At 48.5% G+C, this 25,915-nt stretch overlaps 1 protein-coding gene across 1 annotated transcript in view; it reads right to left on the reverse strand.

Moving 5' to 3' along the window:
• NWD1 (NACHT and WD repeat domain containing 1) overlaps positions 1–25,331 on the reverse strand; it is a 56,273-nt gene extending 30,942 nt beyond the window's left edge. The window contains exons 1-7 of the mRNA XM_055566501.1: positions 24,059–25,331; positions 19,362–19,565; positions 17,647–17,806; positions 15,454–15,571; positions 13,951–14,109; positions 5,828–6,025; positions 2,677–2,799 (exon numbers count right to left, since the gene is read on the reverse strand). Of these exons, the coding sequence (XP_055422476.1) occupies positions 2,677–2,799; positions 5,828–6,025; positions 13,951–14,109; positions 15,454–15,571; positions 17,647–17,806; positions 19,362–19,565; positions 24,059–25,209 (2,113 nt within the window). The 5' untranslated portion in view covers positions 25,210–25,331. The remainder of the gene's footprint in view (positions 1–2,676; positions 2,800–5,827; positions 6,026–13,950; positions 14,110–15,453; positions 15,572–17,646; positions 17,807–19,361; positions 19,566–24,058) is intronic.
• Positions 25,332–25,915: the final 584 nt, after the last annotated feature.

Consider the following 25,915-nt stretch of genomic DNA (forward strand, 5'->3'; position numbering starts at 1 on the left):
AGAAGCCAGTACAAAAGACCTCTAGCACCCTACCGAGTGATGGGAAACTTTTTACTTTTCCTATTACGTAGGTCTACAGTGTTTTCAGGGCTTTCCTGGTGGCTCAGACGGTAAAGAGTCTGCCTGCAATGCAGGAGACCCGGGTTCGATCCCTGGGTTGGGAAGATACCCTGGAGAAGAGAATGGCAACCCACTCCAGTATTCTGGCCTGGAGAAGTCCATGGACAGAAGAGCTTTGTGGGGCTACAGTCCGTGGGGTCGCAAAAAGCTGGACATGACTGAACAACTAACACACACACACATAGTGTTTTCGTTTTTTTCAGTAAATTGATTACTGAGTTTTTCTGATTACAGGTAATAAGAGTTTGAAGACTTTAAAAAAATGAATCAAGGTTGCCATGAGTCAGCTACTGTACAGAGATTGAATCATCCTCTGGGAAAATAGCCATCCTGATGAAAATAATAAAATAAAGAGACTCATTTGTCAATACTCTATAAGTACCTACTCTGCTGCAATCCCTTAGACAAAAAGAATAAAATTCAAGTATCTAATGCTGAGAACTTTGGGGTTAGGGAGTGTTTTAATCTGTTGCAGCCTGTTTGGAAAGCAATATGATGACACGTCTCAAAACCTATAGGAATGTTCATACCTTCCAAGTCAAGAGTGCCACTCACTGGAAATATTAAACAGAATGAAAAAAATACTGACCAAGAGTTAAAACAGATTCATCCCAGTGTTATCCAAATAGAAGATAACTAGAAATAGCCTGAGTGAAGTGAGTGAGTGAAGTTGTTTAGTCGTGTCCGACTCTTTGTGACCCCACGGACTGTAGCCTAACGAGGTTCCTCCATCCATGGGATTTTCCAGGCAAGAATACCGGAGTGGGTTGCCATTTCCTTTTCCAGGAGATCTTCCCGACCCAGGGATCGAACCCAGGTCTCCCATATTGTAGGCAGACGCTTTACCGTCTGAGCCACCAGGGAAGATCCAAAAAAAGAAAAAAGCCTAAATAGCCACAAAATGTTTAAATAATTTTAAACATTTAATAAATTCTGGAATATGATCTATTAAGATAAATGAAATATTTTTAGTGCATTTAAACAGTATGAAGACGACGATACAATGAATCAGAGTAGCATTATTCACAACAGCCCCAAATTGGGAAGTCCTTCAAGTGACGAATGGTTGAAAACCTGTCGCTTGCATCCAAGGGAATACGATTCAGCAATGCAAACGAACAAATTATGCTCGTAACGATACAAATGCGCTGCAAACGTGTTAAGTGGCATGAAAGAAAACTGACGCACAAGATCTCATAGTGTACAATTTCATGTATAAGAAATGTCCCCAAAGCACAAATCTACAGCCTCAGAAAGCACATGAGTGTTTGCCACGGGGCTGGAGTGCCCACTCTCACTGTGTGTGTCAGTCACTCAGTTGTGCCCGACTCTTTGCGACCCCATGGACTGTAGCCCAGTCAGGCCTCTCTATCCATGGGATTCTACTGGAGTGGGGTGCCATTCCCTTTTCCAGGGGATCTTCCTGACCCGGGGATCAAACCCAGGTCTCCCGCATTGCAGGCAGACTCTTTACTGTTTGAGCCACCGAGGAAGTGCCCACTCACAGAGGTGAGCTAAATCAGCAGGTATTGTTTGAAGCTACTGTGTTTGGGGTGATCTTGATTTTGCATTTTCCTTTTTCGTATTCTTTTCCATCATGGTTTATCACAGGACGTTGAATATAGCTCCTATGCTATAGAGTAGAATCTTGCTGCTTATCCTTTCTGTACACACACGCTTGCATCTCCTCACCCCAAACGCCCGTCCAGCCCTTTCCCAGCCCCCACCCTTGGCAACCACGTCTGTTCTCTTTGCTGTGAGTCTGCTTCTGTTTTGTATATAAGTTCATTTGTAAAATCCCATGCACGGAGGAGCCTGGTGGGCTGCAGTCCATGGGGTCACTAAGAGTCGGACACGACTGAGTGACTTCACTTTCACTTTTCACTTTCATGCATTGGAGAAGGAAATGGCAACCCACTCCAGTGTTCTTGCCTGGAGAATCCCAGGGAAAGGGGAGCCTGGTGGGCTGCCGTCTATGGGGTCACACAGAGTTGGACACGACTGAAGTGACTTAGCGTAGCATAGCGTAGCATATCATATTTTAGATTCTACATGAGTGATACAATGTGGAATTTGTCTTTTTCCAACTTACTGTGATAATCTCTAGGTCCATCAGTGTAGCTGCAAATGGCATTATTTCATTCTTTTTGTGGCTAATATTCACATATATTGTATATATTACATCTTTATCTATTAATCCATTGATGGTTGCTTTCAAGTCTTGGCTATTTTACATACTGCTGCTATGAACATAGGGAGGCAGGTATCTTTTCAAATTATAGTACAGATATATGCCCAGGTATAGGATTCCTGGATCATACAGCAACAATCTTTAGTTTTTTGAGGAACCTCTTTACTATTCTCCATAGTGGCTGTTCTGATTTGCATTCTTGTTTGGGGTGTTTTGTTACACAGCTGTAGCTAGCTGATGCAGGAACAAAGACCACAGTTTTTATACAGAGAAGTGAATTGGTGGTAAATGGACCCTGAAAACTGACTGATCACTGCAGGACTCTAGGAGGAGCCTGATCATCAACCCCATTTTCCGAGCCTCACCTGTGTGTCCAGGAAGGATGTGGATCACCTGCTGTTCCTCCATGTCCCACACAGCCACCATGCCTTCCTGTGTGCCAACCAGCAGCAGCTTCTCTTCCAGGCTCCATGCCATGGCAGTGATGCCTGCAGCCACACAGAAACAAGAGCTCATGGGTCTGAGTTCTCAGACATGAAATACTCCCCCCACTTTGCAGATAAGGAAATTGAGGCACAGAGTCGGTTCCTTGTCCAGAGTCACACATCTAGAAGTGGCAGAGCTGGGATTTCAAAGCTAGCACTTTCAGACGCCAGATGCAGACTCTGAGCTGCTCTGAGGTAGGAAGATGGGCTAAACCACTGTTCAGTCATAAGTGTCTCTAGTTCAGCGATTCCTACCCAAGGGTGATTCTGCCCCACACGCCCAGGGCACACTGGGAAATGTCTGGAGAAATTTCTGGTCGTTACAACTGGGGTGTCCACGTGCTCAGTCACTCAGTTGTGTCCGACTCTGTCCCCATGGACTGTGGCCCACCAGGCTCCTCTGTCCATGGGATTCTCCAGGCAAGAATACTGGAGTGGGTTGCCATGCCCTTTCCCAGGGCATCTTCCCGACCCAGGGGTCAAACCCGCATCTCTTGTGTCTCCTGTATTGATTGGCAGGCGGGTTCTTTACTGTTGAGCCACCAGGAAAGCCAAGATGGTGGGGGAGGTGTTAAAGTCAGAGCCAGTCCAGGTGTGAGAATCCAGGATTGTATTTCCACCTCACTGGGACAGGATATGAGAAGATGGGATTTTTCTTTTCTTTCCTTCTTTTTTTTTTTAATTTGTGATCACTCACGAACTGTGTCACCTTGGAAATGTGAACTCAAACTTCTCATCCTAAAAACGAAGCAACTGGGAATTCCCTGGGGGCCCAGTGGTTAGAACTCCACACTTTCATTGCTGAGGATGCAGGTTCGATCCCTGGTTAGGAAACTAAGATCCTGCAAGCCACATGATACATCCATAAATAAATAAAAATGAAGAAACTGAAGCCCAGAGTGGGTAGGAAGTTTCCCAATCTCAACATGTCGTGTGTGTGTATGTGTTAAATTGTTTCAGTTGTGTCCAACTCTTTGCGACCCTGTGGACTGTAGCCCACCAGGCTTCTCCATCTGTGGGATTCTCCAGGCAAGAATACTGGAGTGGATTCCCATGTTCTCCTCCAGGGGATCTTCCCAACCCAGGGATCAAACCCACGTTTCTTATGTCTCCCGCACTGGCAGGCAGATTCTTTATCACTAGCACCACCAGGCGACATGACTAGAGCTCATGCAACTGGCACAGTGGGTCTGAAACACAAGACATTTTCCTACTGAGATGAGAAAAACCAAAAAACTTGTGCGCTGTGACTACCTTTCCCTATGCTTGGACAGACCTCACCAATCAATCACCATGCTCTGTGATCGGCCCCACCCCCTACAGTAGCCATTCTATTGATATCACACTTCTTTTAGTAATAAAATCCACAGCCCACAGGTTTCGTTAAGTATGTAGCTACCCAGACTAAGACCGTATTTCCCAGGCTCCCTTATAGTCAAAGATGGCCATGTTGGAGAAGACTCTTGAGAGTCCCTTGGACTGCAAGGAGATCCAACCAGTCCATTCTAAAGGACATCAGCCCTGGGATTTCTTTGTTAGGAATGATGCTAAAGCTGAAACTCCAGTACTTTGGCCACCTCATGAGAAGAGTTGACTCATTGGAAAAGACTCTGATACTGGGAGGGATTGGGGGCAGGAGGAGAAGGGGACAACAGAGGATGAGATGGCTGGACGGCATCACCGACTCGATGGACGTAAGTTTGAGTGAACTCCGGGAGTTGGTGATGGACAGGGAGGCCTGGCGGGCTGCGGTTCATGGGGTCGCAAAGCGTCGGACACGACTGAGCAACTGAACTGAACTGAACTGATGTTGGCTTTTGTTACAGCATCAGAATCAGTATCATAATAAATGTACATTCTTTCCTGTTAGACTCAGTCTTATAATCCTCAACACAGTATTCTGGTAGCTGTCCCTAAATCATTTTTTTTTTCCATGCATTGTATCAAGTGTCTCTTAGAATTTCTCTTTTTGAGAGTGTAGCTTTCCCTACAAGACCCTGTGGCACAGAAAAGGCACAAGTTATAATGGCTGGTATTTGAACAACAAGCCATTTGTGTTCAGTAGCCTCATGATTAATGTGAGGCTGTGGGTGAGCAGATAAAGGGCTGGATGCGTGGTGGTGGGCTGGCGGGTAAGTGGACAGGTAGATGACTGGCCGCACGAGTGGGTTAGTGAATGGATGAGTATTAGAAGGGTAGATGAATTTGATAGGTGGGTGGGTGAGTTGATGAATGGCTGAGTGTCCGGATGGGAGGAGGGGTATTTGAGCGGATAGAAGGTGGCAATTTGGGAAAAATGAAAGGTAAGTGGTGTGGATAGAATGGTGAAAGGAAGGATGACTATTGGAAATATGGACAACTGATGTGGATGGATGGGTGGATGGGTGGGTGGGTGGGAAGGAAAGAAGGAAGGAAGAAGGGAAGGAAGAATGGAAGGACATACAGATGGATAGATGAAAGGAAGGAAGGGCGGATGGAGGGAGGGTGGATGAATGGAAAGACAGATGGATAGCTGAGTGGTTAGAAGAAAGGAAGAGAGGGAGGGAGGGAGTTTGGATGGATGGAAAGGCAGACAGATGGAAGGAAGAGAGGGATGATGGGTGGATGGACGGAAAGATGGGTGACCAATGGATGGAGAGAACGAAACCCTCTCATCCTCTGACATTTTGGCGTCCCATGGAGAACCTAAAAGCCCCACCAGCCTCTCCAGGGCCAGGCAGGAGCCAGTCTCTAGTTTCCAAACTTATTAGCATGAGGCTGTAAAATCTCAGAAGCTATGGTAAGATGGGCACCGAACTCTTAGTGACGAGACCCCAGAGGCAGTCAGCATCTGCTTGCTCTGGGCTCAATAGCCATATTTACACTAGTCGTCTACAGTCCCTGGGGGACAGATGGAGTCAACTCAGCATGAGACAGCAGGGCCAGGCCCAGCTGGCACCCTTGGGGCTTCCCAACTGGCAGAGGGGAGCCCCAGAGAGCAGCCTGCAACCACTGCCCCCAGGCAGACAGGGACTGTGCTGGGGACACCCACCTTTGTGACAGCCGCTGAGGGTTGCCCACAGGGGCCCTCCAGGGGGCTGGAGGAATCCTCCGAGGGGCACCAGCACAGGCTGTGGGCACATCCGGAACCAGCTCTGTGCCTGTTGGCACAGCTGTCCCACCAGCCCGGGATGTGAAGTGCTGAAGAAATGGAGTCTGGCCAGGAGTTCTGTGTACAGGACGCTTCTCTCTGCAACAGAGGGGACGCTGGTTGAGGGGAGGGGCCCTGCTCCCCCAGCTGGAGCCGTCCCCACTTCTGCCTCCTTTTCTGTTCTCTCCACCCACTCGCCCCTACTTCAAGTACACCAGGAGGATCCCCACCTCACATCCTAGACCTTGGGTTTCCTGAAAACAAAGACAATGCCTGTCTTGCTCATGGCTACATTCTGAATGCCAAGTGTGTAAGTTACTCAGTCGTGTCCTATGCTTTGTGACCCCATGGATTGTAGCCCACCAGGCTCCTCTGTCCTTGGAATTCTCCAAGCAAGAACCCTGGAGTGGGTAGTCATTCCCTTCCCCAGGGGATCTTCCTGACCCAGGGATTGAACCCCGGTCTCCCACACTGCAGGCAGATTCTTTACCGTCTGAGCCTACAGGGAAACCCAGGCACCCAACCAATGTGTAGGATCATTTCACCAGCAGTTCATAGTTACTGAGTGGGTTAGTGTCCTGTGGCTGCTGGAAACAAGACAACTTGGGGGGCTTCAAACAGCAGAGCCTTCTTCTCTCACAGTTCTGGGGGCCAGAAGTCTGAAATCAAGGTGTGGCCAAGGCTGTGCTCCCTCCAGAGGTTTTGGGGGAGCATCCTTCCCTGCCTCTTTCAGCTTCTGGGGGCTCCAGGCATCTTTGGCTTGTGGCCACATCAATTTCCTTTTTTATTATTTAAAATATTTCTGTCTTTCTTTTGGCTGCACTGGGTCTTGGTTGCTGTGGGCTTTCTCTAGTTGCAGCAAACAAGGGTGACTCTTTGTTGAGGTGCACGGGCTTCTTCTCGTGGTGGTTCTCTGTTGCAGAGCACAGTCTCCAGGTGCCAGGGCTACAGAAGTTGTGCTTCATGGGATTAGCTGCTCTGTGGCATGTGGGATCTTCCCGGACCAGGGACTGAACCCACGTGCCCTGCATTGGCAGAAGGATTCTTATCCACTGTACTACCAGGGAAGTCCTCAATTTCTCTTTTTTTATTTTTAATTTTTTATGCAATTTTAAAAGGTTACACTCTATTTACACTTATTACAAGATATTAGCTATATTATCCATGTTGTACAATACATCCTTGTAGTCTATCTTACTCCCCCACTCCTATTTTGCCCCCTCCATTCCCTCTAGGGCTTCCCTAGTGGCTCAGCTGGTAAGGAATCCTCGTGCAATGCAGGAGATCTGTATTTGATCCTTGGGTTGGGAGGATCCCCTAGAGAAGGAAACAGCTTCTGGAGAACACCACTCCAGTATTCTGGCCTGGAGAATTCCATGGACTGTACAGTCCATGGGGTTGCAAAGAGTCAGACACGGCTGAGCGACGTTCACTTCACCATCCCCTCGCCCACTGGTTGCTGCTGCTGCTGCTAAGTTGCTTCAGTCGTGTCCGACTCTGTGCGACCCCATAGACAGCAGCCCACCAGGCTCCCCTGTCCCTGGGATTCTCCAGGCAAGAACACTGGAGTGGGTTGCTATTTCCTTCTCCAATGCATGAAAGTGAAAAGTGAAAGCGAAGTCGCTTAGTCGTATCCGACTCTTAGGACCCCATGGACTGCAGCCCACCAGGCTCCTCCATCCGTGGGATTTTCCAGGCAAGAGTACTGGAGTGGGGTGCCATTGTCCACTGGTAACCACTAGCTTATTCTTGTGAGTATGCTCCTTTTTTATTATATTCACTAGTTTGTTCTATTTGTTACATTCCACATATGTGATACCACACAGTATTTGTCTTTCTCTATCTGGTTTATTTCATTTAGCACAATCCCCGATAAGTCCATCCACTTTGCCGCAAATGGCAAATTTTCATTCTTTTTTATGACTGAGTACTAGTCCATTGAATATACGTAGCAAATCTTCTTTATTAATTCATCTGTCCACGGACATTTTAGGTTTCTTTCATATCTGGGCAATTGTAAATAATGCTGCTATGATCACGGGGGCTCATGTATCTTTCAGTGTTTTCGTTTTGTTTTGTTTACCCTGGAATGGAATTAGTGGGTCATAACATAGCTCTATATTTTTTAGTTTTTTTTGAGAAACCTCCATACTGTTTTCCACAGTGGCTGCACCAATTCATACTGTGCATGAACCCAATTTCTGCCTGTGTCTTGACATGGCCTTCTCATCTGTGTGTCTCCACATTTTCCCTTTTTTGGGGGGTTTCAAATCTCATTCTGCCTTTTTATAAGGACATTTGTGATTGCATTTTGGGCCTGCTTGGAGGATCCAAGATAAACTCTCCATCCTAAGAACCTTAATCACATTTTATTTCACCATGTAAAGTAGTAGTTATAGATTCTAGGGATTAGAGCAGGAAATGGCAACCCACTCCAGTATTCTTGCCTGGAGAATCTCATGGACAGAGGAGCCTGGCAGGCTATAGTCCCTAGGGTCACCAAGAGTTAAACATAACTTAGTGACAACCACCAGGGATTAAGAAATAACTATATTGAGACGTCCCTAGTGCTCTATGCCAAAAGCCTTTGACTATATTGACTATGCCAAAGCCTTTGACTGTGAAACAGATAGGAATACCAGACCACCTGACCTGCCTCTTGAGAAACCTGTATGCAGGTCAGGAAGCAACAGTTAGAACTGGACATGGAACAACAAACTGGTTCCAAATAGGGAAAGGAGTACGTCAAGGCTGTATATTGTCACCCTGCTTATTTAACTTCTATGCAGAGTACATCATGAGAAACGCTGGGCTGGAGGAAGCACAAGTTGGAATCAAGATTGCCAGGAGACAGATCAACAACCTCAGATATGCAGATGGGAAGAACTAAAGAGCCTCTTGATGAAAGTGAAAGAGGAGAGTGAAAAAGTTGGCTTAAAGCTCAACATTCAGCAAACTAAAATCATGGCATCCGGTCCCATCACTTCATGGCAAATAGATGGGGAAACAGTGGAAACAGTGGCTGACTTTGTTTTCTGGGCTCCAAAATCACTGCAGATGGTGAATGCAGCCATGAAATTAAAAGACACTTACTCCTTGGAAGAAAAGTTATGACCAACCTAGACAGTATATTAAAAAGTAGAGACAGTACTTTGTCAACAAAGGTCTATCTAGTCAAGGCTATGGTTTTTCCAGTGGTCATGTATGGATGTGAGATTTGGACTATAAAGAAAGCTGAGCGCCGAAGAATTGATGCTTTTGAACTGTGATGTTGGAGAAGACTCTTGAGAGTCCCTTGGACTGAAAGGACATCCAACCAGTCCATTCTAAAGGAGATCAGTCCTGGGTGTTCATTGGAAAGACTGATGTTGAAGCTGAAACTCCAATACTTTGGCCACCTCATGCGAAGAGCTGACTCATTTAAAAGGACCTGATGCTTGGAAAGATTGAGGGTGGGAGGAGAAGGGGATGACAGAGGATGAGATGGTTGGATGGCATCACCGACTCAATGGACATGGGTTTGGGTGAACCCCGGGAGTTGGTGATGGACAGGGAAGCCTGGCGTGCTTCGATTCATGGGGTCGCAAAGAGTCGGACACGACTGAGCGGCTGAACTGAACTGAACTAGTGGTCTAGTGGTTAAGAATCTGCAATGAACAGGACAGAACATAGGTTCCATCTCTGGTTGGGGAACTCAGATCCCACATGCCTCAAAGCAACTAAGCCCATGTACCACGGCTACTGAGCTCTCACAACTAGAGAGCCTGTGTGTGGCAACTCCTGAGACTGCACGCCACAGTTAGAGAGCCCATGTACGGCAACTGGACAAGCCCATGCACAGCAACTAAGACCTGATGCAGCTAAATAAATAAATATGTATTTTAAAAGTAACTACATCTTGGGGAGGGGGCAGTTTAGATGTATCATCTCTATCACCCCAAGTGTATAATATGGAAAACTGAGGCATGGTGAGGTTCAGAAGCAGCAACCCACTTCTGTATTCTTGCCTGGAGAATCCCCATGGACAGAGGAGCCTGGCGGGCTACAGCCGATGGGGTTGCAAAAGAGCTGGACATGACTGAGCGACTTAGCACACACACACGAGGTTCAGCGGCTTACGCCAGGTCACATGAACTGTGGGGCCTGGGGCAAGGGTGGCCACGCCCTGTGCCTGGGTTTGCTGGTGGGTGAAATCGGGTAAGGCCAGGAACAGGAGCAAGTGTCCCACTCACCACAGGCCTAGCAGTTAAGGTGGTGCTAACAAACTTAACTGTCAAGATAAACACTACTTTAATGCAATTTTTTTTTTTAAGAAAATCAAAAGCACGCCCCCAGATCCATGATGAACAAAATATCAGTCTTTTAAATAAAAACAAACAGGAATGGCACCACGCCAAGTCATCCTGGAGCCTGAGGCAACGGGAGAAATCCATAATAGGACTGGTTTCTAGGAGCTTGCTGGGAAGTACTGGAATGCCGTAAGTGCACAGTTGCTCAGCTGCACCATCTGGTGGCGACATTTCTCTCTACCCCTTCTCCTTGTGCCGGGCAGCCACAGGTTGTCAGTCAAGGCGCGCTGCAAAGAACAGACTGTAATTTGAGCTTTGAAATCTTTTCTTAAACTGGCCCAAGGCTATTTTCCCGGGAAATCAAGTCCCTTTGAGGTTTAAAACCTCTGGTGAGCATGAATGCAAGAAGAGGAAGGCAAAAGCATCATCCACTTGGGTGGGATCCTGCTGCTGCTGCTAAGTCACTTCAGTCATGTCCGACTCTGTGCAGCCCCATACACGTCAGACCCCCAGGCTCCTCCGTCCCTGGGATTCTCCAGGCAAGAACACTGGAGTGGGATGCCATTTCCTTCTCCAATGCGTGAAAAGTGAAAGTGAAGTCGCTCAGTCGTGTAGACACCACCTTAGCACTATCCAACATTTTGCAGATGATGAAAGCAGAGGCTCGGGGCAGAAATGGCTCCTTCAAGGCCATTCAGGTCAACAGCATCAGCGCTGTCACATGACAGTAAAAGGCTCCTCGGAAGGCACCAAGGGGACAGGCTCTGCGTGAGTTGACTTGCAAACTTTTCCCAGCAGCCCTAGGTGGGAGGGTTCACCAACATCCCTCATTTTGCAGATGGGAAAACTAAAGGCTGCAAGGCAAGAGGAGGGGTGAGAGTGAGGGAGGTGACGAGGTAGTAAGGGACTTGAAGGTCACACTGTCAGTAAGTGCCAGAGCCCAGATTTAAATCAACTTGGTGGGACCAATATCCATGCACTTGGACTGATCTATGTGATAGGGGTGGACATTTGGCAGGGAGCAGGGGCAGACAGACTCTTACCTGCAGAATCCCACGGACAGAGGAGCCTGGCGGGCTACAGCCCATAGGGGTGCAAAGAGTCAGACATGACTGAAGCAGCTTAGCATAGCATAGGGGCAGATAGAGGATGCAAAAGAAAGCCAGAGAAAATAATAACTAAAGTGTTAAGATATGTGGAAGTAGCATGTAGCAACAGAATATGCAGGGGTGTAGGGGGCCAGGGGTGTCCAGCCTCAGTGGTAGCCAGGTAGGCTTCTCAGACAAGCAGCAGTTGTCAGGTATGAATGAACCATGGAAGGAATATGGGAATTAAGCATCCTTATAAAATCACTTGTAAAAACCCTCAAACCAAAACCAACTGGGATGGGAATTCCCTGGTGGTCCAGTGGTTAGGACTTGGCGCTTTCAGTGCGAGGGCCAAGGCATCCATGGTTGGGGAACCAAGATCCCACAACCTATGCAGTGTGGCCAGACAAAAACAAACAAAAAATCCAGTTGGGAAATGTATGATAAAAACCATCATGGGGACTTCCCTCGTGGTCCAGGGGTTAAGAATCCTGCTTGCACAGGACAGGACTCAGATTTGATCCCTGGTTGGGGACATAAGGTCCCACATGCCATCAGGCAGCTAAGCCCACGTGCCACAACTACTGAGCCCCTGCGATGCAACTAGAGAGAAGCCCTCGAGCCACAGCAAAGATCCTGAATGCCACAACTAAGACCGAACACAGCAGGGGAAAGAAAAGAAAGCACCTCCCGGCCACTTCACACTCAATAGGATGGCTTTTTTTTTTTTATCAGAAAATAACAAGTGTTGTAGAGGATACAGAGAACCTAGCACCTTTGTGTGCTGTTGGTAGGAATGTAAAACGGCACAGCCAGTATGGGAAAAGAGCTGGCAGTTCCTCAGAAATTAAACACAAAATTACCAAATGATTGAGCAATTCCACATCCAAGTGTATATCCAAAAGAACCGAAAGCAGGGTTTCAAGGAGATATTTGTACCCCCATAGTCACAGCAATGACAGAGGATGAGATGGTTGGATGTCATCGCTGACTCGATGGACACGAGTTTGAGCAAACTTGGGGAGATGGTGATGGACAGGGAAGCTGCAGTCCATGGGATCGCAAAGTAGGACAAGACTGAGTGACTGAACTGAACTGAACACAATGGAACACAAGAGACTCAGGTTGGATCCCTAGGTCAGGAAGATCCCCCTGGAGGAGGGCATGGCAATCCACTCCAGTATTCTTGCCTGGAGAATCCCCATGGACAGAGGAGCCTGGCGGGGTACAGTCCATAGGGTCACAAAGAGTCAGACACAACTGGAGTGACTTAGCACACACACACACACAATGGAACATTATTCAGCCTTAAAAAGGAAGGATATTCTGACATGGATGAACTGAGGACTTTATGTTAAGTGAAATAAGTACTCACAAAAAGGACAAATATCGCATGAGTCCACTTACATGGGGTCCCTAGAATGGTCAAATTCCTAGAGATAGAAAGTAGAAGGGTGAGCGCCAGGGGCTTAGGGAGGGGGAAAAAGGAGCGAGTGTTTAATGAGGACGGAGGTTCAGTTTGAGAGGACGAACAAGTTACGAAGATGAATGGGGTTGATGGTCGTGCAACGGGGTGTGAATGGACTTAAAGCTGCTGACCTGGACAATTTAAATGGTTCATTTTACGGGCATTTTGCCACACTTTATAAAAATACAAACAAAGTTCCATCCTGGACAGAGTATCACCTGAGGACACAAGAGATCCTTCAAACTCCAGGCCAGAGCGTGGGCCAAACCCTGCTCAACGACTTTCCCTGAGAGCTAAGAATGGTTTTTGTAAAACCATTGATGTTTTTAAATTGATATTTGTAATTAGTGCGATGACAGGAAATGCCAACTTTGAACCCCAGCTGAGCCCTAAATGTTATGTGCCTGATGAAGACTTCCCCTTCTTTCTCATGAGTAGACCTAACTTACAAAAAGCTGTGCTCGGTTATTATCATTCTATGAGTTTCACCAATTAAAAAAAAAATCTGTGGGAACGTTTTCCCTTGTTATATTAAGTGTCATGGGCTTCCCAGGTGGCGCTAGTGGTAAAGAGCCTGCAGGTTCGATCCCTGGGTCCAGAAGATCCCCTGGAGTAAGAAACGGCTACCCACTCCAATATTCTTGCCTGGGAAATCCCATAGACAGAGGAGCCTGGTGGATTACAGTCTATGGGGTTGCAAAGAGTCAGATACGACTGAACACTATCTTATCTATATTAAGCGTCAACATAATTTCCTCGATTTTGCCTAAAATGTTTCCTTTGTGGCCCTTTCTAGAATAAGATGCTGGAGGAATTCCCTGGCAATCCAGTGGTTAGGACTCTGTGACCTCACCGCTGAGGGCCTGGGTTTGATCCCTGGTCTGGGAACTAAGATCCCACAGGCTGCATGGCAAGGCTAAAACAATAAAAATAAACTTTAAAAAAATTTTTAAATAGAATAAATCGCTGGGCTGAGGTGAGAGGAAGGGCTCTGCCTTGGTAGTTTTTACTCCTAAACTCTCCCAGATTCAATTCAAAGTTCTAGAAGCTGGAGCTAGGAGAAAGCCCTCAGCTGTAACAGCAAAGGTGTGTGAGTGACTCAGTGAGGAGACTGAGCTTCTAGAAGTGGGTGCAGAGTGGACCGCACCTCCCCCGTCCCGCCGTCTCCGCACCACTCACCCATGCCTCGGAGCTCCACTGCCGGGCGGCACAGCTGGAGAGCTTCCCGGACCAGGCTGACCTCAGGGCAGTCCATGTATGGGGCGCACAGGTCAAAGTCTTCCAGCAGACCCTCGATACCCCCGGAGAGGCCCCGGCAGCAAATCCAGGTCATGCTGCCTGTGGGCAGAAGGGGGCGCTGTGGGGAGCCTGCAGCTTCTTTCAGCGCATCGTGGGAGGTGGCTTCTCAGCTCCTCCTTTCTCTGAGGTTCTCACTCGCAGCCTCACTGACATTCGGGGTTGGGTCGTATTCTGTGGTGGGGCCATTAGGTAGGGTGGACTAGCAGTGTCCCTGGTCTCCACCCACTAGATGCCAGGGACACCTCCCAAGTGATGACAGTCGGAAAGATGCATATTGTCAAGTGTCCCTTAGGAAGCAGAGTCATCCCTGGTTGAGAATGATGGATGGATGAGAATGAATGAAGAGATGGATGGATGGATGGATGGGGGAGAGAGAGAGGGATAGATAGATAGAAAGATGGATGGACAGATAGACAATGGACAGATAGACAGACATAGATGGTAGATGGTTGGGTAGATCCCCTGGAGTAGGAAATGGCAACCTGCTCCAGTATTCCTGCCTGGAAAATTCCATGAACAGAGGAGCCTGTTGGGCTATATAGTCCTTGGGGCTGCAAAGAGTCGGACAGACACACCTGAGCAACAGAGTGCGCACGCACACACACACACACACACACACACACACACACACGGTAGATTGATAGGCAAATAGATGGATGGATGGATAGATAGATATAAAGATGATAGATATAATGGTAGAGAGAGAGAAATTTAGGTAGGTTGGTAGGTAGATAGTTACGATAGATATTGAATAGATAAATATAAAGATGATAGATACAGATGGTAGGAGATATATGTTAGATGAGATTTTATATTTATATATATATATATAGAGAGAGAGAAAGACATGATAGATATGGCAGATTATAGATAGATGCAGATAGATAGGCGGAGAAGGCAATGGCAACCCACTCCAGTGTTCTTGCCTGGAAAATCCCAGGGACGGGGGAACCTGGTGGGCTGCCATCTATGGGGGTCGCACAGAGTCGGACACAACTGAAGCAACTTAGCAACAGCAGCAGCAGGTAGATAGGCGATAGATAGATACTAGATAGACAGCCGTATATGGTAGATGAATAGAGATGGTAGATGATAGATTGGCAGATAGGTTGACAGGGTCTCTTTCATTCTAAGGCAGTTTCTCATCCTCTATACTATCAGCTAGCCCTAGATGCCAGCTGCAACCAAAATATCTCCAGACATCACCTAGGGTCCCTTGGTGTGTGTATGTTGGGGCGGTGACGGTGCAGAACTGCCCCTGGTGAGAGCTAGTGCCTTAAAAGGAGCCAGAGATTTTAACCTTCACCCTTCCACCTTGTCAGGCTCCGGAAAGTGCGAGCACCAGAGGGTCAGGGACCCACGCAAGCCCCTCCAAGACCTTACCCAGAACCTCCTGCTTCAGCTCCTCGATACGGCCGGCATGGAGCAAGTGGTAGGGTAACTCCTTCAGCTTCCTCAGGTTTGCAACCGTGTCGGAGAACCACAGGGGCTGAGGGGCCACCTGCAGAGGAGGAGAGAGCTGGCAGCCAGGCCACAAAGACACAATCTCATTCATTCACTCCACAAACATGGGCCAGGCCAGGTACCAGGTGACGCTGGAGGGACAGTGACACGATTTCAGATGGGGACACCCACATATACCCACACACAGGACATACCCACACACAGGCTGGGACAGGAGGGGTCTGGGGCTCCGGGAATCCAAGGGGCATTGAAACTGGGTCTCACAGGGTAAGTAGGAGCCTGTCTGGCAAAATACATTGGAAATGATGGCATTTCAGAGCAAGGGAGCATCATGTGCAAAGGCCCAGTGGTGGGAGAGAGCAGGATCAGAGTTTGGGAAGGCTGAATTATAAGACAGAGTGAAGGATCATGGTTGGCATGAGACTAGGGAGGTTGTCGATAGTAGATCACAAAAGCACCGAACATCAGGCTGGGGAGATTGGACTGGAGACAGAGGGCACTGGGGAGCCATGGGAGATATTAGAGGAGAGATATAATCAGATTGGATGCTCAGAGGCATTGCTGGGAAGAGGGACTGGAGTGGGAGGTCCTGAGGCTGTGAAACCAGGAAGTGGGGCAAGCCACATCCTAAAGAGATGAGGCTGAGCCTGCAGGAGTTCTGGGCGCACAGGAGAGAAACCAGAGAGGAGAAAGAATCAGGCCTGGCCCTGCCTCTGGCCTCCCTGTCCAGGAGGGAAAATGCAAAAGAGAAATCAAACTATAATAAAAGACTTAAAAGTGTATTCCCTAGTTGTAGTCACTGTGCTATGTTTAGGGAAAATGTTAACAATAGGGGAGTCTAAAAGAAGTGTCTACGGGAACTCTTACACTCACGGCAACTAGTCTGTGAATCTAAAATGATTTGGAAACTAAAAGCTTCTTTTAAAAAGTCTGAGTTCTGGACTTCCCTGGTGATCCAGTGGTTAAGAATCTGCCTGCCCATTCAGGGAACACAGGTTCAATCCCTGGTCTGGGAAGATCCCACGTGCAGAGGAGCAGCTGAGCTCAAGTGCTGCGACTACTGAAGTCCATACGCCTAGAGCCCATGCTCCGCAACTAGAGAAAGACCTCTTGCAGCAACGAAGACAGACAAGAATAAAATAAATACATAGTCCGAGTTCTGCCTCAGAGAGAAGGGCGCATGGAGTAAAGAACAAGTAGTCAAGGGAATTCCCTGGCAGTCCAGTGGTTAGCACTCTGTGCTTCCACTGCAGGGGACATGGGTTTGATCCTTGGTTTGGGAACTAGATCCCATAAGCTGCGTGGCATGGCAAAAAAAAAAAAGAAAGAAAAAAAAAAGAAAAAGAACAAATAAGCAAAAGGAAGGAAATTAGGGAAGACTTACTGAAGGAGAGGCATTTGAGCTGGGCCTCGAGGTATTTGAAAGGAAAAAAAAAAAGAGGTGGCAACTTGTAAGCTAAGGACCCAAGTCTTAGAGCTCCTGAGTACAAAAGAAAGACTGGGAAGAAATACGTGAATAGTGACTGGAAGTCTGGGAGCAGCTCTTCAGAGCGGGGACTTGTGGGTTTAGCTTTTATTTTACTGTTTGATCCTCTCTGTGTTCTCCAACAATTACACACTACTCTCCTAGGTGGGAAACGAAATGAGTGTTATTTTTTAATGAGTAACACTTTGGGAGAACCAATGACTGAAAATTGAATTGTATGCGGGGATTCACAAGGAAAACATCAACCCCCCCCCAACTCCCATACACCCACACACACACACCCACACACACCCACACAAAACAAGGAGGAAACTGGTGTGTTTGAGAATGAATCAGAGCATAAGGAATTAAAATTCTGGGATGCCATGACTTTGGAGATAAGCTTTTAAATGCTGTGATTTTGTTCTCTCGTCTGGAAAGTTAATGGAGCATCAATTCCTCATCTGCTGCTCCCCACCCTTCAAATAATGTTTGGGGACTTTCTGTCCTTTGTGAGCAAAGAAGGAAAGGAGGCAGAGTGTGTCTGGGGTGGAAATAGGGAATGGAAGGGGGCATGTGGCCCCAGCCTTGCGGGCACAGAAGTGCGGAGGCTGAGAGTGGGGAGCAGGGGCCCCCGGACACCTCACCTTGCGGTCCAGGTTCAGGAGTTTTCCCACGAGTGGCAGGGTGATGAGTTTCTTGATGCCCTGGCTCCAGGCCCCCGAGAAGAAGTCGGCCAAGACTCCGTGACTCTTGGCTTTCTCAGGCCCAGACAGGTAGAGCTCTCGGACCACCTCGGCCAGCTGTCTGCAGAGAGGAGACATGGTCTGATGGGCCTGGGGCACAGGCTGGGCTCAGAGGTGGTGACTGGCTACCACTTCAGGAAGTGGTTCCCAAGAGCCCATCCATCCTCAACTCCTTCTAGATGCTTGCTGGCTCAGCTGGCCGCCTACACTACTTGGCCGCTAAAAGGCCAAGCTAAATGGCTGCCCACCATTTAGCTCTAAATCAGCCCATCTTACCTTTTTCCTTAAGTAATTTTACTTTAAAAAGGAATATTTGATAAACAACAAGACCTACTGTATAGCACAGGGAGTTGTATCTTATAATAATCTATAGTGGAAAAGAATCTGAAAAAGAATATATATAAAAATATACTGATATATAAATATATTAATATATAAGATAAAATATATAAGTATAAATAATATATATTTATGTACAAATAACATATACAATAATATATAAGATAATTTATATATAAGTACTAATTTATATATATATAACATATATAATATATGATAATAATATGTATATATCTGAATCACTTTGCTGTATTCTTGAAACTAACACAAAACTGTGAATTAACTATGGTGGTGGTTTAGCTGCTAAGTCACGTCTGACTCCTGGGAGCCCATGGACTGTAACCCTCCAGACTCTGTCCATGGGATTTCCAATTTAAAATCGGAAATTTTGGGTTCCTCAATAATTAAACATAAAACAAGTTACTGAATGATCCAGAAATTTCACTCCAGAGTATATACCCCCCAAAGAATGGAAAAGCAGGCGTTCAAATACAAATCTGTGCATGCCTATTCACAGCACCTCTAGTCACAGTCACCAAAAGGTGGAAACAGCCACGTGTCCGTCAACGAATGAGCGAATAAACAGAATGTGATCCATGCCTGCAGGGGAATATCATTCAACCATAACAATGAATGAAGCGCTAACACGTGCTGTAACACGGACAGACCATGAAAATGTCACGCTGAGTGAGATAAGCCAGATGCAATAGACCACACTGCGTGCGATTACATCCATATGAAATGTCCAGCACAGGCAAATCCGTAGAGACAGAAAGCAGGCTCGGGGTTGCCAGGCGCTGGGGGAGCAGGGAGTGGCGAGTGGCTGCTAAGGGGGATGGGGTACCTTTTAGGGCAGTGGGAATGTTCTGGAAGTAGAGGTGATGGTTGTACAACATGTGACTATGCCAAATGCCACTCAACTGTTCCGCTTTCAAATGATGAATTTCATGTGAATTTCTCCTCAGTTTAAAGTTCATTGTGGGAGCTCCCTGGTAGTCCAATGGTTAGGACTCCACAATTTCACTGCCGAGGGGTCGAATTCAATTCCTGGTCAGGGAGCTAGGAGCCCACAAGACATGTAGTGTGACTAGTAATGATAACAAACAAGTTAGCTGTGTTAGAGCTCGTGGTGGGGAGACCCTTGCTTGCTGTGCTAAGCGGACTTGATTCCCTGGGAATGGGGAGTGAAGAAGGATCTGGAACGAAGAGGAACCCGATCAGGGAGTCCTTGCTCTTGGCGTCCCACCCAGACAGTGTCACCAACCCGCTCGACTCACCTGTGAGCAATGGCCAGAAGGGTGAAGCCGTCCACGGGCCGCCTGGCCAAGCAGTTACCCAGATCTCGACGAAGCCTCACCCACAGCAGGGGCGGGAAGCGCAGAAGCTCTTTGCTGGGTGGAGTCCAGTCTTGGTACACACTCTGCAGGACCTCGTCATCCAAGGACAGGACATCCTTTAGCTCCGCCTCTGAGAGCCCATGCCTGTGGAAAGGAGGGACGGATGTGGGGGCACACCTGTGTCTCCTGCACTTGTAGAAGGCAGAAGCTGAGGGAGGGACAGATGTGACCAGCTCTATGGCATCCTGCCCATCACCAAAGGGTTCACCATGGAGATCAGCATTTGGACAGTGCCCACGGTTAGCTGGTACTCATACCTGGTTCCAGCTGTACCCATCAAATAAGACATTTCCTGATCTTTCCTTCCTTCTCACACCTACAGAACCCTGAACCATCCCTCCCCCAATCTCAGATGAGTTGAGTAGCACAGGAAGAGAAGTAACTTAGGAAAATAATGCATAAACACCCCCATGCATTCTTGCCTGAAAAAGGAAGTGGCTTTAAACACAATGAGCATCAGGCTGGAATGGACTTCATAATACCTGCAAGCATTTGCCTGGAAAAACTAAGGGACTTGTCCACAAATTTCCTCTGGGTTGGAGAATAAGTAGAGTTCATTTCAAAGCAGATGAGAGAGAGAGGCTGGCTTCTGCTTACAAGGAATACAAACACTGTGTGTGTGTGTGTGTGTGTGTGTGTGTGTTTAATTCCCTGGTATTGATTAGTCTTCATTTTGCTGGAAACACTTCCCACATTCTTTACACATACAGAATGCTTGCTCACTTGGAATTTTCTGTTGTCCAATGAGGTAGATATTAACATCAGTATTCTCTGAGATCTCTTCCACTGAGTTCATCTCATCTTTGACAGTCACAGCTATGTCACTGGTGGTGTTCTCCACAATTTCCCCATTGGAGCAGCCAGGCCATCTCCCTAATCTGCTTTTCTCCTCTTGACAGGTCTTTCCAAACCAATATTCCTGGGAGCCACAACACGAGGGTTTACATGGGGTGGTCCAGTGTTTCCTCAAACATTTCCTCTTTCAAAATAGAATCTTCTGGGATTTCCCTGGCAGTCCAGTAGTTAAGACTCTACTTCCAATGCAGGGGACACAGCTTTGATCCCTGATCGGGGAATTAAGATGTCGCATACCTCGAAAGTGAACGTGAAGGTTGCTCAGTCGTGTCCGACTCTTTGCGACCCCATGGACTATACATACAGTCCATGGCATTCTCCAGGCCAGAATACTGGAGTGGGTAGCCTTCCCCTTCTTCCCCTTCCCCAGGGGATCTTCCCGACCCAGGGATCGAACCTAGGTCTCCTGCATTGCAGGCAGATTCTTTACCAGCTGAGCCACAAGGGAAGCCCAAGAGTACTGGAGTGGGTAGCCTATCCCTTCTCCAGCAGATCTTCCCGACCCAGGAATTGAACTTGGGTCTTCTGTATTGCAGGCAGATTTTTTACCAACTGAGCTATGAGGGAAGCCACATACCTCAAGGTGCAGCCATAAGGAAAAAAGAAGAATAAAATCTTCTTTCTCAGTCTTCAGTATACTCTCGAAACAAACCAGGCTTAGAGTCTCTCTTTGAGGTTTCAGGCACAATGAATGGCTTGTCCACCAGATCAAAAAAATGGGACATCCTAAGAGGCTTTCAACCTGGATATCCAAGGGAAGCACAGCCCCACACTTCTCTGGCATCACAGCCCTGCACTGGGCCCTCTTGGTAGGGACCAGGGCAGTCCATTCATTCTCAGAGAAGCAGAGGGCTGCATTCTGGAAGGCCACTGACATCAGTAAAGCATGGGCACTTTTGCTTAACCCCTGTTCATGGAGTGTCACCTCTGTGCTGCCCCCTGGAAGACAGAGAGCTAGGGGCCCACGAAGCTGATCTTCCAGTGCAGAGAGCCACATAGAACATAACCGGGAAAAAAGAAACAGCAACACCAGTTGCTAGGAAGAAGATAAGCCAACTCACAGGAAGGAGAGAGACAAGGTAAGTGGCAGGGAGAGATGGTTCTCGGAGCATGTGAGTCCCTCTGACAAGGTGCCCTCAAGAGCTGGAACTGTGCAGGAGGGTGCCCTCTTCCATTTGTCAGATGGGGAAACTGAGGTTTGCATATTCATGGTCCTGGATGGCCAGGGGGAGAGGAATTCAGTTCCATCCCCGCTCTTGAAGATGTTGTGTCTCATCGAGTCTAGAGCCACGATGGCCGGTATAGTCGTCACCAGCCACACACAGTCATTGAAAGGTAAAAATTAATGAAGTTTAAAATCCGGTTTCTGGGATGGATAAGCTGGCTTTCAAGTGTTTATCTGCCACACGTGGCTCGTGGTTACCACGGTGGACAATGAGATATAGAGCATTGCCCTCATTGCCAATATTCTGCTGGACGGTGCTAGAGATGTGCGTTGGGGGGTGTGCCTAAGGTCACAGCTGAACCACTAGGTTAAGAGCCCTTCTCCATCCCCAGAGACATCCCTGTGACAATGTGGACCCAAAGCAGGCACCTCACCTGCCCCCCAACATGGGACCTGCCTTTTGCACTGCAGACAAGCTCTGTGTGTGAGGTCACACCACTCTGCATTTGGTACTGGCTGAGGGACCTTGGCCAGTGATGTCTATTTGCAAGTATAATCTCATTATTTCTTTCAGCAGCCCTATACAACAGACACTCAGCTACCCACTCTGTACAGAGGGTGTTTGAAAAGGCCACAATGCAGGCCTAACAGAGTTTCTCAGCCTCCCACCGTGATGCTAAGGGTCAGATCATCTAGGATGCTAGTGGAATTCCTAGCCTCCAACCACTAGGTGTCAGCAGCATGAGAGACAGATGAGAGATGATGTGACGTGCTGTGTTGTCACTTCAGGCGTGTCTGACTCTTTGTGACCCCACGGATTGTAGCCCACCAGGTTCCTCTGACCATGGGATTCTCCAGGCAAGAATGCTAGAGTGGGTTGCCACTCCCTTCCCCAAGGGATCTTCCCAACCCAGACAGTAAACCCTCATCTCTTACATCTGCTGCATGGCCAGGAGGGTTCTTTACCACTAGAGCCGCCTGGGAAGCCCTGACAGATGATAGATAGATATGTATTGTTGTAGTTGTTCAGTCACTAAGTCGTCTAACTCTTTGCAACTTTTTGCAGGCCTGTGGACTGCAGCATGCCAGGCCTCCCTGTCCCTAACCATTTCCTGAAGTTCACCCAAGTCCATGTCCATTGAACTGGTGATGCTACATAGACAGATACGTAGACAGACAGAAGGAAAGGGAGATAACCTAGACAAATGCATGGAGACGGAAAGCAGATTCATGGCTGCCGGGGACTGGGAGAGGAGGAGGAGGAGTGACTGCCGACGGGGACAGGGTCTCCGTTGCAGGGTGAGGAACCACTCCTCATGGTTAGTGGTAGCACAACATTATGAATGTACTGAATGCCGCCAAACCGGACACTTCAAAAGAGTGAACTTTATGATGTGAATGATACTAGGTTGAAAAGTGTTCCTCAAAATTCATGCCCATGGGGACCCTGTGAATAGGACCTTATTTGAAACCAGTCTCTGGGGAAGTGGTCAAGATGAGGTCCCACTGAGACAGGCTGGGACCTGGGACTTGGGGCCCTTTGCTGTGGTGCTTGCACCTGTCTCCCCAAACAACAGAATACAAACAAACTATAAAGAACTGAAAATAGCTTCATGCATGCACCATCGGGGAAATTATGGATAAGACAGAAAAGACCAAACACCCAACTGCCACTTCTGAAGAGCTGGGAGCAAAAGCAGGGTGTTTCACACCACCAAAGGGGTGGACAAACCACCTAAGCTACCCTTCCAGCCTGACACCTACCTTCACCCAAATAAGGAACCAGCTCACTGGGAGCAAGCAGCAAAGGAACTTGTCATTTGTGCTCCCTCCCCACTGCTGCAGCAATGCATGCATGCTAAATTGCTTCAGTCGTGTCCGACTCTTTGCAACCCCATGGACAATAACCCACCAGGCTCTTCTGTCCATGGGATTTCCCAGGCAAGAATACTGGAATGGATTGTCATGCCCTCCTCCAGGGGATCTTTCTGACCCAGGGATCGAACCCAGAGTCTCTTGCCTCTCCTGCATTGGCAGGCAAGTTCTTTACCACCTGTGCTACCTGGAAAGCCTGTGCTCACAGCAGAAGTACCAGTAAAGCCTTGCCTGGATTTCTTGTCTGGCCTCTGATCAATTTCTATTGATTAAGAGGGCCAAGAACCCCGGTCAGTGACAATACCAGATAGGAGTAGACCCTAATCCAATGAGTGATGTCCTTCCAAGAAAAGAGGGAAATTCAGAGAGACACACAGGGAGGAGACCACAAGATGACAGAGGTGGAGACTGGAGTGATGCTTCTACAAGCCAAGGAACATTGAGCATGGCCAGAAACACCAGAAATGAAGGAGAATGCCTAGAACAGATTCTCCTTCAGAGCCTCCAGAAGGAGTGTGGCTCTGCTGACACCTCGATTTCCGACTCTGGCCCTCAGAACTGTGAGAGAACAGACTTCCATTGCTCTAAGGCACCCAGGTTGTGATTTGTTATGGGAGCCCTTGGAGAAGAATGCATGCATACTATCTCAGTTCAAAACAGAGTGAACCCAGCAGAGACTCACCGGGAAGACACAATGTAGCCCAGCACGCGGGCCACCAGGAGCTGCCCGTGTGTCTGCTCCAGACGGGCACACAGCTGTTGCATCGCCTCCTTAGCGGTGGAGGCCAGCGGGGCTGGCACGGAGAAGGAGGCCCACTTCCGGGCCTCCTCGAAAGCCAGCCTCAGCCGCCCTGGGTGTCCACACTCTGGGAGGCTGGCCCAGAGCATGTCCCTCTGCACCTGACTCAGTGTCCTCCTCGAGGCGGCCAGCAGGAGCTGGATCATCTCTTGCCCTTGGTTTCCAGAGAGGGGTTTCACCTCCCAGTAAGCCCCTCGGTCCGTGAGCACCTGCTGAATGGTGTCTAAAACCCCCCGCTGTCCAGAGCAGGCCGAGACGATGAGGTGGACCCTCGGAGGACATTTGGGAGGCAGCCAGGGGATCCTCCTAGCACAGGGGACAGAGTCCACCTCATCCACCGAATCCAGCAGGATCACGAGGGACTCAAAGTTTCGGCAGGAGACGGTGTGGAGGAGGATGTGGAAAAACTGGACCAGCCTGGTGTGGGCCTCTAGGACCTGGGCAGGGGGCAGGGGCAGCCCGTAGGCCAGGCACACCTGGAAGCAGATGCTCTGGAGCAGGCCTCGGGCCTCAGAGCTCATCTGTGACGTCCCCAGAAGCCGCAGAATGGTCACTGTCTTGTGGCCGAGCAGCCCCGACATTTGCTCAGCCAGCTTGCACATCAGAGCCGTCTTTCCAATCCCTGGGGGTCCAAAAAGCACCAGGGGTGGGTGGGGGTGGCCATCACTCTGCCGCAGTCGCTGCCCCAGCTGGGTCAGGAGCTCCTGGCGCCCACAGAAGATCCGGTTGACCTCGGCACTGAGTCCCAGGTGGTGGCGGATCTCCTGGTAGAGCCATGCCAACTCCTGCCTGCCCGCCTCCAGCTCCCGGAGGCACTCAAGAACCTGATGGTTGGCCCTGGCCACAAACTGCTCCCCCAGCTCCTTCAGGTATCGGGCATGAGCCTTGTTTTTGGGGTTCACCAGGTCTCGGCTCCACGCTAGGTGGTGGGCCTTGAGAACTCCAGGCTGCTGGTCAGCGATGCGTCCCTTGAGGTTGCTGAGAAGGTTCTGGGCATCCGTGTCCAGGCAACCATCTGCAAGACGGTCCACCATTTTGAGGGCACAGTCTTCCAGGATGTGTTTATTGAGGTCTTGGATCTCTCTCAAGAAGACTGTTGCCCCGTGATCCCCAACCGTTGAGCTCAGCAAGGCCTGTTCTATTTCCCACTCGATGACTGCAAAAGTAGAAGAGAGTGCGGTCAGCTTTATGTCATCAGCTGGCTCAAATGGGGACACTTGGGAGACACATTCCAGGAATGAGAACACTGGAATTCAGGCTTAATGTGGGCCAGAGTCACTTGGCATAACTATAGACACATGCAAAGGAATGGGCTCCAGTGTGTTCTAACAAAACTTTATTCATAAAAACAAGCAGTGGGCCAGGTTTGGCTTGAGGCCACAGTTTTCCAGAGTCACTTGGGGGCTCACAAAAACCTACATGGCTGGACCCTGCCTCCAGAAGTTCTGATTCTGCATGTCGGGGTAGGGCCTATGGTTTGAATTTCCAACAAGCTCCCAGGTGATGCTGAGGCTGGGGTTCAGAGGCCACACCAAGAGTGGCATTGATTTAGCCACTACTCGAGAAAAGCTGACTCATTGGAAAAGACTCTGATGCTGGGAAAAACTGAAGGCAAAAATGGGGCAGCACAGGATGAGATGGTTAGATAGCATCAGCAACTCCAGGGACACGGGTTTGAGCAAACTCTGTGAGATACTGAAGGACAGAGGAGCCGACATGCTGCAGCCCATGGGACTGCAA

Source organism: Bubalus kerabau, chromosome 1 (genome assembly GCF_029407905.1).
Source record: "Bubalus kerabau isolate K-KA32 ecotype Philippines breed swamp buffalo chromosome 1, PCC_UOA_SB_1v2, whole genome shotgun sequence".
NCBI lineage: Eukaryota > Metazoa > Chordata > Mammalia > Artiodactyla > Bovidae > Bubalus > Bubalus kerabau.